Below are 14,316 nucleotides of genomic sequence, written 5' to 3'. Positions count from 1 at the left end.
GACTACTGTAACTCCCTTCTGGCAGGGCTGCCTGTACTGTAAAACCTCCTCAAATGTTCCATTTGGCAGCACATTTGGTCTTCAATCAGCCAAAAACAGTTTGTCAGTGTGCTTTTCACAACTGGCTCCCTGTCGATGTTCACATTTTGTTATTCATGATCGCCAACAGTGGCCACTAGCATGGCACCCACCTACCTACCTTCCCTCAGTACCTGCTCACCTGAAACATACTTTCTCTCTCTTTCTTATTTCCTATGTACTTTACGCCTTGCTGCATTCACCTGCAACCCTGTGGTACTTTGTCTGGAATTTGAAACTGAGCATTGTGGCACATTCTTTATGGCTTCTTCTTGATCCACTGTGGCTTGGACTGTACCTCATTTGTACATTGCTGAAGCGTCTGCCAAATGTAGATAGAAACAACCAATTATTAAGTAACACTTTTTGCTCCACACTTCACTTCACTTCATACAGTACATACCATCATCTACTTATTGTAATTCACAATGAACATTGTCTTCTCTAGTAGATCCCTTAGTGATAGGCATGCTCTATAATTCCATCTGGCGCAGTAGGTGATGTGATGTCAAGGTGACATCTACTGCACTGGTTGTATTTCTTCCCCAGCTGACAAAGCACTTGCCTCATTAACAACAAAAGCTGCCATAATGTGGCTCCTTGAAATCAAAGAGAGCACTAGTAATTAGGATGACAAGACATTTAAAACATCCACCCTATTACAAGGTAAAACATGCACAGCATGAGAGACAGATTTGAAAAGGGTGAGTGAAGGAGGAATGGAGGGAGAGAGGGACAGAAAACAGGCTGCGGTCTAAGAAAAATTATAGCTCATTACTGTGGTGCTAATATCCACCTTCACCCCTGCTTCATAGATCAAACAACACTCAAATAGTTTCTGACAGTGTACATTGCTTTGAAGAGCACACACACATACAAAGACACATTATATTATCTGACAGTTTATTCAGGTCCATTGAGATATTACATGTGGAAACAGCAAACATAGCATGCCTATTAATTCTCCCAATAAACAGACAAAGGTAAATTACCTTATAAGAACTTTAAACAGTGTACTGTTGCTAGGCTACTGACTATGTGGCATGAGAAAATATATTTTTGGAACTCACATAATTTTAATTACTGTATATTCTCCACATGTGCTTTGATTAGTAAAGTATAATATGTGATTAACCCAAGTGAGAAGTTACAGCAGAGTGGTTAGTTTTTACAAACTTAAGCTTTTCCACTGATGGACGCAGTATTTCATTTAGATCTAGGTTGAAAAACATCAAACCTCTCATTTAGCTCCACGCACACAATCGTCATCATGTTTTGTTTTTTTCACACAGGTCTGTCTGACAGTGAATCTTCAGTGCCAATTATCCTCTTACATTACAGCTACTTAAACTCCTTTGGCTGCAGAACGGAGGCTGATGTCTAATTTAATCCAGAGCACTATATCACAGCAGTTAAATGTGCACATAAATAGCGCACAGAACAAACACAAGTAATTGCACTGTCTGGTTGAAAGCTAGCTGAAGGTAGGTCATGGGGTACAATAAATGAATCTTGTCTCAAGTTTGGGGCGTAGGATGATTAGCAGTTCCCATGGAAACCATTGGTGTTTTTTCCAACATGTTTTATCTGGACTGCTGCAAGGAAAATTATCTCAGCAATGATGTTTATTTTGCTTTGGTCCAAAGTGTCCCCAGATTTGTCTCATTTATTCACATATTGACTGGCTGACTTGTTTATTGTCTGTCAGACACTTTGACTCACAGCAAGGTAGCTGGACATTCAACAGACAGTAGACAAGAAAAAGATAAGGAAGAAGAGAAAAGTTCTTTCACATTCTACAGCATCCCAATAAACAAACTAAAACTGACTAAAAGTACTAGCCATAACAAAGGAGGGAAACACTGTAACACAGTGTTAAGAAATCTACATTTTCAGAGACCCTTCACACCATAATGTGGATGCAAAAGGATACACATATTTGAATTGTAGCGAAGCATATAGTTAGAATGGTATGATGCCAACATGCAATAAACCTTTGACCCACTAAATCACAATATAAACTGAAATGATAGGGGCGTTCAAATTCTAGATAGTTTTACCTCTTCAGGCCTTTATAAAACTTTTAAAATAACAATGGAAAACTTTTAAAATAACAAGGGGTCACAAGTAGACATTGCTTTCCTTTATAAGGATCACAAGCCAAAAAGGTTGGGAACCACTGTCCTATTAAGCCACAAATTAAGTAAGTAAGACCTCACATCTGCAGACAGAATCATCAGTCTTAGCAATATGTAATTTAGTAATGAGAAAACAGTCTGTAATAGAAGTCACTATTTATTGATGTGACAAATACTGTAGATGATCCTTATGTTTGAGTGTTTTTGAGTGAAAAGAACATTATAAGAACTGTGATTGGCTGATTTAATGATTACATATCTGTAGGTCACAATGTAATTGCAATCAGAAGAGAAAGGAAAAAGTCCAATTCAAATCTAAATAATCAAGGAAAGATTAAGCCTTTTAGCCATACTGTCCAAATTGTTCCTAGAAATAAATCATATTAATTATAACCCATTAGCAAGCTCTGACTTTACATGTATGCAGTGATGGAAAGTCATTAAGTACATCTGCCTTGACAGCTAACACCAATTTTTTTTCAGATAAAAGCAGAGAATAACTGAAGTGATTCCAGGGTGCCAGTCTCTAATAAGGCAGCCTTTATAGTGCCTTATTGGTACCAATTCCAGTCATCCTGCAGCATAAAATAACTTTTATGAGCTTTGAGTGCAGTGAAAAACGAAATACAATATGACAAAATTAGTCAGGAAAGGAAGAAGACTTTAATCCGTGTAAACTGCCTCTGATGCCATTAATTAAATTACAGCGCTAAAATGGATTATACATTTAAATTTGGTTATTTTGACCAAAGTGAAACCAACAGTGTGTAGATTCTTCACATTTCATTATATTATTAATAATGTGAAAATGTAGCAGCCAGTCTCTGTGGTTTGTCGGAGCAGATTAAACAGTAATCCCAAGTGCTATTCAGTTCAGTGTCTTGTCTGAGGTGGTATTTACCTGATTAATCTTACTGTCTGAGTGCCTGAGATCATCTTTGTTCACCTCCATCATTAAGCCTGTAGCTCTTATCATGCAGTTCTTGCACAGTCCTCATGTGGCATTGAAATTCAAAACTCTTAAGTGGGGAATAATAGAGGGAATGTCTTTGATGGTTCACTCGCTGTCAGTAGAGTGACAGCTCCTGCTGATAAAAGCACTGCAAGGCTAGATTGAAGCGTTTCCATGGTGTTGGACCAGAGCTGCTGCTTTCATGTTTGTAGCACGATGGGAAAGAGTAGTTTGTTAAAGCATGACTAGTGGCTGAACAAGTGATGTTTTCAACAAGTGAGATCTTTTTTGGTAACATTGCTTTATTTCTAGCGAAAAGTCAGAGTGTACAGTAAACATCTGGCTACAAATATTTGAGAGCTGATTTTACAACACTTCATGAAAGCTTCTGACATGTTACACAAAAATGCACCAACAGAAAATGTTAAAACAAGACAAGAGTGTACAGCCATGCTAGCAGCTCTGTGAGGCTGTACTTGTGCTGCATTCACATCATACAGGATGGATGCAGAGATGGGAAATATTCCCATGTTGTCGACTTGCAAGCGTCAACATCAAGACAGTTGTATTGTTGGTTGTTTGAGAATTAAAATACTGTGCACTGACAATATAACGCCACATCTGATCTATCATTGTTTATTCAAAATGTATGGTTTTTAGCGGCCTTTAACGAATACCGTTTCCCATACGCCCAAGATCCTCAGTCAAGGGGTTGCGGTTTGTTCAGACCAGACATGTCTGTAATAACAGCAGAACAGAGAGGACTGAATGCTGTAGAAGTTTTTAGACGGCAGAGATTAGAAGATATTAGCTAGAAAGTTGAAAAAACAAAATTAGAAGAGTGTTGTTGAGTTTTATGGATATGAATGAAATCAAGGTACGATGACGTAAATAGCCGTGCTGCCACGCTTGTAGTTTTTTCTGTGCAGACAAAGTAATTGTTGTTTAACTTTGTTAAAATCATGAATGATTTTATAATAATAATAGCTTTATTTGTATAGTACAAAACAATATTTACAAAATGCTTTACAGACAATAAAACCCAAAACAGTAGCAATAAAGAATAAAAATAAAAGGTAAAATATGAGGTAAACAGATACAGCTAAAAATAGCACAACAACAAAGATAGAATTAAGAACAGATCAAAAACTGCAGGCTGAGTTCCGGCTCATAGAGAGTTAAAAGGTCAGCAATATAACTAGGGTCTAGACCTTTCTGTGCTCAGTAGGATCTTAGCAGATGTGCTAATAATGGGCGACTATGGTCTCTACATTTAGTGCCAGTTAAAACTTGAGCTGAAGCATTCTGAACAAGCTGGAGATGTGAGATAGATTTTTGACTGAAGCAGGTATAGAGAGAGTTGAAATAGTCTAGACAAGATGAAATAAAAGCATGAATTGCCCTCTCCGAATCAGCATGACATAAAAATGACGTTTGATACATTTCTGAGTTGAAAGAAGCAGGACTGCACAACTCTCCTTACCTGCTCCTCGAAAGTCAGGTCACTGTCAATAATCACTCATAAGTTTTTGGTCACAGGCTTTATATTAGATGATAATTCACCTAGATCTTGTAAGACAATATTTCTTGCGTTGTGCTGGCCGAGTAAGAGCATTTCAGTTTAGCTTTCATTCAACTGAAGAAAGTTATCCATCCAACATTTAATGTCCTTGAGACAGTTTTTAAGGGTACTGAAGAAGTTGGAATCATTATGTATATAATATAATTAATAAAATTAATATAATTGTGTCGACACACAATTATATTTTGCTATGAAAAGAAACACTGTTCTTTCGAATTATTTGACCTTGTAGAAGCATGTACAGGGAGAAGAGGATGGGGTCAAGAATTGAGCCCTGTGGTACCCCACAGGTGATGTCTGCTATGGATGGCGTTGACTTGCCTATAGTGACAGAGAAAGTCCTATTTGATAAATACAATTTGAACCAGCTCAGTGCTAAGCCTGATATGCCTAATTTTTCAAAAATATTATCATGATTCAGAAAAGATAATAATTGGGTAAAAGGCAGTTTTGAAATGGGTCTAAAATTATTAAGATTGGATGCATCAATGCTGGGCTTTTTAAGAAGAGGCTGTACTACTGTATGCTTAAAACTAGATGGAAAAATCCCTGTGGCCAGAGAATTGTTGACAATAGACTACTAGAATACCAGGACCTACTGTGTCAAAGACATCTTTGAGGAATTTTGTTTGAACAACATCAGAGAGGCAAATATCCTTTAAAAACAATAAAGAAATTGGTTGAAAACTATTTAAAACAGCTGAATTTCCCAGTATAACAGGAGTTAATGTCAGCTGGGGAAATCTGGCCTCTTATATTAGCAACCTTCTGAGTAAAATAGACTAAGAATTCCTCACACTTCTCTTTGGAGGCTTCAAGGCTGTGACTGAGGCTAATGACAGAAGCAATGATTGTGAAAGTTTTTAGATATAAGGTCTGAGAAAAAAACAGCTCTTGCATCCTTAACCAATTTCTGATATATAAGCATTTGATTTCTCAAGATATCATAGAAGATCTGTAATGTCGGAGTCAGCGTTAGCAAGGAAATAACAACAGCAGACAGTGAGGGAGGCCTAGATTCACTATGCATTCACTCTTTGACTGGACTAAAATGTAAACATACTTCCCAATTTATGTTTGCCTGCTTTATTTCACCTAATGTCTTAGAGTGGATGGGAATGATTGAAATGTCTTTTTACCATATGTGTTACAATATTGGGGCATCTGTGGGGATACAGAGATTCGCGACTTAAAAAGAATGTGGGACAGGGACGTAAAGTGTGTGAGTGTGCGGGGGGGCAATGGCCCCTTGGCCCTGCTACTTACGGCATCCATGGACTGAAGTCAGCTTTGGAGGTTAAGCAGTCTGCTAAAACGCCCATAGCCCCGATTTATTGTCGGTAGGGGGCCGGAGATGAAAATGCCCTTGCCACTGGACTCTAGAGTGCTAAAAAGAAGATAAAAATCCTGTTTCAAAAGTTAAGATTGTCGATGTGGGATGTCATTAGTGCCAGCGTGAATGACGACAGTGCGGGAGGGGTACTGAGTTAGTAGATCAGTAAGCTTGTTTATAATATCGGTTACCTTAGCTCCAGGAAGGCAGTAGGTCACAGCCGAATCGGACTTGACGTCCCTGGTGATGGAGTCCCCGATGATGAGGGTTGTTGGCTGTGGCTGTGATGAGGGAGCGATGGGGAGAGCTGAGCTCAAGACAGCAATCCGTTTAGACTGCCCAGAAGGAGGCAGTCACAGGAGTGAGTCTTTCCTCTGTAATTCATCGGAGAGTCGTCGAATGTCTTCCTTGAGGTTAGTAATATTCCTGTATGTTTTCTGAAGCACTTCAAAGTCCTCACAGGGCATAGTTGAAGTTCATATTGTTCAGCTTGACTGAAGGCTAACATTGGTAGAAAACCGCTAAGATCAATTCCGAGCAAAGGGTTAAGAATGTTAAAGAACGTTAAAAAAGACGGCCGATGATGCCGATGCTCTGTCAGAGCATCAGCATCACTTCAACACAGAAGTGTAATGACAACTATGGCAATCACAATCACTGAGTTAAGAGGTCCTGTGCTATCATGTGCTGTAGTAGAGTCAGTTTGTCTTCAGTAAACCTCAGGAACACGCTTTTTCCAAAATTCCAGTGAAAGAAATGCTGAATGAGAGATTGAGATGAGACCAACGAGACCTCATTGGTCCACAGAGAGGAGGAGACTCATCTGAAAGCACCGTTTTGCTACGATTTCCAGGTTGGACGACATGTTTCCTCAAAACGGTGTGCAACGAGGCAAGTTTTCGTTTGGTGGGTGTGTAAGAGGTGTTACCCAATCACAGCAACGTGTATGTAAACGGCGCCGTATTAAAAAGGCAGTGCACTTACACAACATTGTGTTCAAGGCACCATCATTTCCGTTTAAATAGTCATTTTGCTCTGTTTTGTTGGGCTGAATGCGGCCAATATTTTTGTCTGCCGCCATTTTTTGTCTCTTCAGTAGACACATGCTTCATGTACGTCATCATTTATTGTTTCCATTGTACTTTGTTGCACTTTGTTTTTATTGATACACCGACTTTTCCACCTCAGCCATGCATAAAAACTTGTTTGAGATATTTTGACTTTTTCCACTCAGGTTTTTTTATGGCCATATTGAAAATGCGCATAAAAACAAGTGGATGGAAATGCACTTATTGCAAGGCCGCTAGCATGGTAAAGAAAACTTGTAATAAATAAGTGCAAGAAACAATGGAAAATAAACCCAGAAAAGGAGCAGCATGAATAAGTAAATAAGTAGCTCAGGGTCAGATATGAGCCTGATGGTAAAGCAGCCATGATGAGGCTTTCAGTGACATCGTAATACTCTTCCTGCTTGATTACACTGTACAATTGACATTTAACTCAGGTTCCTTCAGAGACCAACCGACATCAGCTCACTCCTGGAAATCAGATATGTGTGCCAGCTGCTGAATACTAATGTAATGTTAACTAATACATCTGAGATTTTGTGGCATAATATGATAGTTTTTTTTTTGAATAATATAGAATCATTTGAAAGTACAAAAGGCATTCTTGAGTGCTCTAACTGCCTTAAGACAGCCTCCTCTGGAGCCAGATATACATCCCTGCTGGCCTAAATTGAATCGTGTGGATGCATTTTCTCCTGCCTCTAGCCTGTCTCCATCCTTTGCTTTTCAATTGTCTGACTAAAAATGTGCTTGAACGATCACCTATTTTCTAAAAAAAATAGAGAATAACGTAAAGGTTTTATCCTTTGCCCACTGACTTAAAATGAAGAACTGTGACTGGATCACAGTGAAAGAGGCACATTGAATAATTTTATGCCACTGAAACAAAGCCAAACTGAGCATTTCATACAGGACCGAGCACATATAAATTGCCTTTGGCAATGACATTTAAAATATGTTTTGTTCTGAATATTTCAGTGTACAGGCAGTTTGAAATGAAGCAACAACAAAAAAATAATTAAAAGAAATAAATAAATGAGAAAACCCCAGCAGGAGCTGAAAACAGCTGCTTGTGTTGGGGGAGCCTGTGGCATCACATTTTTGTGTTTATTCATGCTCCCTGAATCCTATTCCTGAATCCCTGATTTTCCTCACAGGCAAACATCCCCCTCTCCTGGCAGAAATCTCCATCTTCTTTCTCCTTGTGTCTTTATTTTACACAAATGACTGTGACATTATGAAAGCAATTCAGTTTTATTTGGTCAACATTGCATTTGTCTTTAATGATGTTTCAGTTGCAAATAGACAATGAGTTGATTTTTTTTTTTTTTTGCCATCGTCCCAGGAAAAGCAGGTTCAAAGTCGAACAATCAGTGGCTGTGATGGTACAGAGGTCGCTCCAGTACTGTACTCTTTAACAAGTTTTACATGTGTTGCCACTGTGTATTCTAGCTGTCTGCATGTCTTTAGCAGCAGGCACACAGAGAAAAAAAATCACAAAAGAACAGGACAGAGTCAGCCCGCTCCCTTTCTCCAGACCAACGAAACAACCACAGAAGCTTGTACAATTAGCCCCCCTCACCACCCTGCATCACTCTTCAGACTCTTACACAGAAACGTTTAGTGTGAACCACAATCCTTCCCTTTGCCTCCTCTGTGCTGCACAAAACACAACCTTAAAAGAACCGCAAGGCCTTACGAAAGCTGAATCCCAACTTAAGACATTAAAAGAACAATCAGGGAGACTGAATGGTTTGTACACACTTCCAAATCAAATGTAAAGAGAACAAGACCGTTTCCCAAAAAGATCTTTGTACATGATTCCTGACAAATAAATGTAACAAATAAATGTAACAAACTAAACATGGACCACTGACGCTGAAGTAACATTAGATGTAAAATAACGTAAAAAACATTTAAAAAAAATTATTGAACATCTGATTTGCTTGTTTGACCGTTTCTGTAGTCATCATACTCATCTTCCTGTTTTCGTCTAATAAATTATCTCTTCCAGCTGAAATTTTCATGTCACGTTTTCAGTTTTAATCTAATTATGTGGGCTTTATATATTTTCACTGGTATCATGTGACTATCAGATGACCAGCATGCACATTTAAAGATGGCGTCTTTGTGTGTGTGTGCATACTACTAAGTTTGAAGAAGAGCGGTAGCTCGAAACATCACTGTTGGAAGTGCCAATGAATTGCACTTAAGGAGCTAGTGTGCGGACACTTATTTATGTAAAATGATTCTTAAAAAGGCAACAAGATACAAGCTGTAGGCTGCGCATTAAGCTTTGTTTTCATACTGATGAAGTGCAAAACATTTCTGTTGTGTCGTTTACAACATTTAAGCCTTGTAATTGATGTACTGTATTTTTAAATATATACCACCGTTTACTGACAGTTAAATACGTCTTGTTAGTTTAACGTATATTCAGAAGGTGCATTCACTCTTTAGTGCTGCTTAAATGCTTAGGATCGTTCGGCGTCGGGATACAGGGCCAATATTTGTCAGTGTCTAACTAAGAAGAAATCTCATTTTCTCTATTTTTACAGGTTCCAAAGTTGATTTGAATAGTTAATGGGAAATGTGATTGCATCATGATTCAGCACAGATACCTACTATTTATCTATCAGAGTGAGTAAAAGCAAAACAGAATATTACCCTTTTCACAGGTGAACAGACAGCTTTTGAATGACATATCTCCAGCGTTACCATGACTGTAAAATGCTATGTAGTTTTACACATTTTCTGTATTTCCACATTAGCTATTGTAAAGAGGCACCACCCTGTCTATAATCGCCCTGCAGATGGGGCATTTCTTTGGCTCTGGCAGGGCATCATGGCACTGGGCACAGGCACACACATGACCACACTCTAGAAACACACAGGACCGTTCACGGCTCAGGCAGACAGTGCAGCTGGTGGGCGACACGCTGCTTTCCTCCACGTTGAGTTCACGCATACGTTTCCTCTGCTGCTCCTTGAACTCCTCAAGCAGGCTCTGCTCCTTCTTACTCTGTCTGTGGTGTACGTATCGCTTCCACAGGATGAAGAGGAGAGTGGAACAAGCGGCGACACCGAAGACAACAGTCAGAATCCTCCACAGTCTGACGCTGTTCCCCTGCTTCCTGAGAAGAGACTCGTAGTCCAACCGAGTGAGAAAGTAACGGAAGCCCTGTTTGGGAGGTTGGAGCTTGATCAGGTTGTTATCCAGAACCAGCTCTCCTACACCCGTGACGCTGTCTCCCAGCCGCAGCATCTCCTCAGTTTCATGGATGCCCTTGGGTCGTTCCCCGCTGATAAAGTGGCCAATAACGTTGGACAAGGACTGGACTGTGGGGTGGAAGTTCTCATAGGTGGTCTCCAGGTCCAACTCTGCAGCGTCTAGTGGACGTATAACCCGGACTGTGGCAGCAATATTGTCGTCATGAGATCCGAGGGCAAATGGCACTGTGTTGGTGCGCTGGTGGATGACTTTCTCTGTGTTGTTCCTGTTCATAAATATAGCAGTTATTATAGGTTTGTTTAGGGTTAACGATTATTTTCATAATCGATTAGTTGCTTGGTCTATAAAATGGCAGAAAATGGCAAAAATAAATAATAATAATAATAATAATAATAATAATAATAATAGCCCATCACAGTTTCCCAGAGTCCAAGACATCTTCAAAATGTTTTGTTTTGTCAGAACAACGGTCCAAAACCGTTGTTTGGTGGCTTGTCCAACAAGCTAGGACAAGACGTGTGTTCATGTTTGTAAGTTAGATAAGAAGGAGACTTTAGCAAGAAAGCTAATGTTCTTGCTCTTGTGTTGTGCAGATATGCATGCTGTAGTAGACGATTGTTAAAAAATGCAATTTAATTTCAGTTGGACTTAAACACAATAGCACAAAACGGCCATATAAGCTTCATCATGCCTTCTGACTGAATATACTTTACACTTTAACAATATTTCAAGCCTCTCACTGACTTACCACAGATGAGTGGTGCGATTCCACACCATCTTTTCCTCCTTCAAGGTAAGTCTTTCAATCACACCTTTGCAGTTATCAACAAACTGGCTGTTCAGAGTTTCCTTCACAGATCTCACAACACCTGCAGTGTGCAATAAACAGGACAGTGTAAAACTATTGGTAGAATTATTACTTTACATGAACAAGTTAATTAGTATAAGTTAGAATTTAATAGTAAAAATGCACTCCGCAACACAGTAACTTCATTTAGGCTTTCAAGGTGGCTCAACACACCTTCTATGACAGCGTATGGGACACATCTTCCAGGAGTTTCAGACAGGATGTTTTTCAAATCCTGGTTAATGGAGACTGTCTTGGCTTCCTGTGGGAACAAACATTTCAGATTAACAAATGAAGCATAACAGGCAATAAATTCACACACTACTGACAGTCACATGACAAAGACAGCGTGCTGAAATGTGGCTGACCTTTAATCTGGCAACTGTCGTAGCTTTGCTCTTGTAAATGGAATAGAAGAGTGCAGTGAGGGCTGAGCTGGTGGCTAAAACCACAATCTGTGCAGTTGAAGGTTTTCCACTGGAGTCCATCCTGTGATTTGTAGCATTCAGTGCTGTTCTAACAGAGATGATGAGCACAGATTAAGAAGTTGTCTTTCACTTAAAAATGTTTGTTGTTACACAAAACCAGTGGTGGAAAATAAGCAAATTTTTTTTAGCTACTTGTACTACATGAGTATTGCCATTTTCTGCAACTTTCTACTTCTAGTCTAGAACTGCAACTAATAATTGTTTTCATTATTTCACAGCCCAAGATGACATCTTCAAATGTCTTGTTTGTTCAACAAAAAGTTCAAAACACAAATCAATCAGTTTACAATAATATAAAATAGAGAGGAGCAGCAAATCCTCACACGTTACAAGCTGGAACCAGAAAACGTCTGGGGTTCCTTTCACTGTTTTTGCTTGAAAAATTACTGAAACGATTAATCGATTATCAAAATAGTTGCATTTCAGAGGGAAATATTGTTCCTTTTATTCTGCTACATTAACTTAACAGCTAGTTACTTTGTAAATTAAGATTTTACATACCATCATCTTATAAAACACAATGCACTGTTGAAGATCAAACTATTCAACAGTATGTTAAGTAGTTAAAATGACCTCACTCTCGATCACCTACTTCGTTAAAATGCTGCAATAAATACAAATAAATAATCCTATAATATAATACTATCAAAGTTACAAAGTACTTTTACTTTTGATGCTTAAAGTATATTTTGCTAATATATTTTGAATCCTGGACTTTCAACAGTGTTTTTACAGTGTGGTATTACAACTTTTACTTAAGTAAATGGGTCTAAATATTTCTTTCACCACTGTACAAAACATTTATGACAACACAAACTGATTAACTGTAAATGAACCCAGGGACTGTTAGATTTAACTGAATAAAAGGACAAAAGACTAACTGAAATGGCTTGATAATAGTCCAAAGAGACTACAAGTAGAAGACACTGACACAGTGGTATAATATCCATAATTTTGCTGGCTTTGATGACCTTCCTTCGATTGTATATTGACAAGCTTTGATTACTGGAGTCCATTAAGTGATTAGACGCTGCACATTCACCACTAGCTAAAGTAAACACAAGATAACTTAATGCTAACACTAATTAAATCACGACCTTGATGATGATGATATTGCCCCTTTCTTATATAATGCTTTTTGTATACCCTTTTGTTTGAAGCCTCTAAACCCCCAAAACGTAGCGTTAGCGAGCAAACTAGCCTTACATTTACTGTAGTGTCACACACACTTCCTTAATTGAGCTCACTAGCTAGCTAAATTAGCAGTTTGGTAGCTAGCGACGCTTCAGCCAAGTTAACATGGTTTAACCACCCGTTTTAAAGATACTGTAGCTGTCATGTTACAAAACACTGTACTCAGTAAAAGCGTGTACGGTCAAAGGGTTTGTCAAACCTGCGTTTCCACTCGTCCCACTGTCAACAAGGCTTTAACAACAGCTGCGGGTCTCCACAGTTTAAAGTACATGTCAGTGAAGCTCCTGCAATGCAATACACCTCCCTGCCAGCAGATGTCGGTGTAGAAACATTTATTGCAAAGAGAGACCTTTTGTCATATCCAAGTAGGAAAAGCACAGGTGTGTATATAATAAAATGTATAATGACCGAACTCCACTGCTGTCAGTAAGAACACCCGTGCTTTTCCTACTATGATATGTCAAATCTCTGCTTTTGAAAAAGGCCTATATGGACGACCCTCCCCACCCTGACCATAGCTGTGTCCCAATTCCATACTACCAGTGGTGGAAGAAGTATTAAGATCTTTCACTTAAGTAAAATAAGCAATACCACAATTTAAAAATACTCGGTTACAAGTAAACTCCTGCATTCAAAATCGTATTTAAGTAAAAGTACGTAAGTATTATCAAGAAAATGTGCTTAAAAATACATACTATGCAGCCAAAATGAGCTCGGTCTTTGTTACATTATATATTATCGTTATATACTATTAGATTATTATTATTATTTTATTATTGATGCAGTTACATGTAAGATTTTAATATTTATTTATTTTAACATTGAAGCTGGCTGTAGTAGAGCTAATTTTATTAATTTTTTATACTGTTGGGTGGTTTAATTTACTATTTAACAATGCATTAGAAATTTTTATGCTCATTAAGCCTATAGGTTTTTAAATTCTTTATCTGCAAAGTAACTAGTAACAACAGGTATCTAATGAATGTAGTGGACTAAAAAATACAATATTTCCCATTGAAGTGGAGTTGTAGCATAAAGTAGCATAAAATTTAATCACTCTAGTAAAGAAACTCAGAATTGTACTTAAGTAGAGTACTTAGTTACGTTTCACCACTGCACATTACACGCTAATTCAAAGTAGGTTTCGAGTTGTAGTGTATTTACACAGAAAAAGTCACAGAATTACTCAAAAAAAGCCAGCATACATACTAAAAAACGCTTGATTTTTTTGAGTGTGCTGTTGATGTACACTGATGTCTCTCAATGCAATTCACAGGAAAACTACTCACATCTGCAAAAAAATTCAAATAAATTGCAAGGGGAATTGTGCCTTTTTGGACTGGATGTGGAAATCAGTGTTTAAAAAGTGTGAAAGACAAACTTCCCAGAAACACTACAAACAATT

The 14,316-nt window shown here is 38.3% G+C and overlaps 1 protein-coding gene across 3 annotated transcripts; it reads right to left on the bottom strand.

Annotated features, from left to right (window-relative positions):
- Positions 1-8,388: 8,388 nt before the first annotated feature.
- On the bottom strand, positions 8,389-13,256 carry mul1b (mitochondrial E3 ubiquitin protein ligase 1b). 3 transcript variants are annotated; one of them, XM_044211636.1, is made up of 5 exons: positions 13,111-13,256; positions 11,598-11,740; positions 11,404-11,491; positions 11,131-11,251; positions 8,389-10,647 (listed from the first exon to the last, which is right to left on the bottom strand). In XM_044211636.1, exons 2-5 carry the CDS (start codon positions 11,715-11,717, stop codon positions 9,918-9,920), a joined length of 1,059 nt encoding a protein of 352 aa, XP_044067571.1. In that variant the 5' UTR covers positions 11,718-11,740; positions 13,111-13,256; the 3' UTR covers positions 8,389-9,917. The 3 variants fall into 3 exon arrangements, with proteins under 3 accessions (XP_044067571.1, XP_044067570.1, XP_044067572.1); XM_044211635.1 differs by having other exon boundaries at positions 11,598-11,745; positions 13,111-13,245; XM_044211637.1 differs by lacking the exon at positions 13,111-13,256 and adding an exon at positions 12,924-13,084 and having other exon boundaries at positions 11,598-11,745.
- Positions 13,257-14,316: the final 1,060 nt, after the last annotated feature.

The sequence above is a fragment of the Siniperca chuatsi genome, linkage group LG10, assembly GCF_020085105.1.
Source record: "Siniperca chuatsi isolate FFG_IHB_CAS linkage group LG10, ASM2008510v1, whole genome shotgun sequence".
In the NCBI taxonomy this organism is placed as follows: Eukaryota; Metazoa; Chordata; class Actinopteri; order Centrarchiformes; family Sinipercidae; genus Siniperca; species Siniperca chuatsi.
Note: the sequence above shows the minus strand (reverse complement) of the source record. Positions and strands in the feature narration are given on the sequence as shown.

What these genes read in the sequence shown, in the direction of transcription:
- mul1b (XM_044211636.1), bottom strand. Translation starts at nt 11,717, where the DNA reads ATGGACTCCAGTGGAAAACCTTCAACTGCACAGATTGTGGTTTTAGCC. An exon ending in CGACAGTTGCCAGATTAAAG is followed by an intron (nt 11,492 to 11,597) that starts GTCAGCCACATT and finishes TTGTTCCCACAG; the next exon opens with GAAGCCAAGACAGTCTCCAT. An exon ending in CCCATACGCTGTCATAGAAG is followed by an intron (nt 11,252 to 11,403) that starts GTGTGTTGAGCC and finishes TGCACACTGCAG; the next exon opens with GTGTTGTGAGATCTGTGAAG.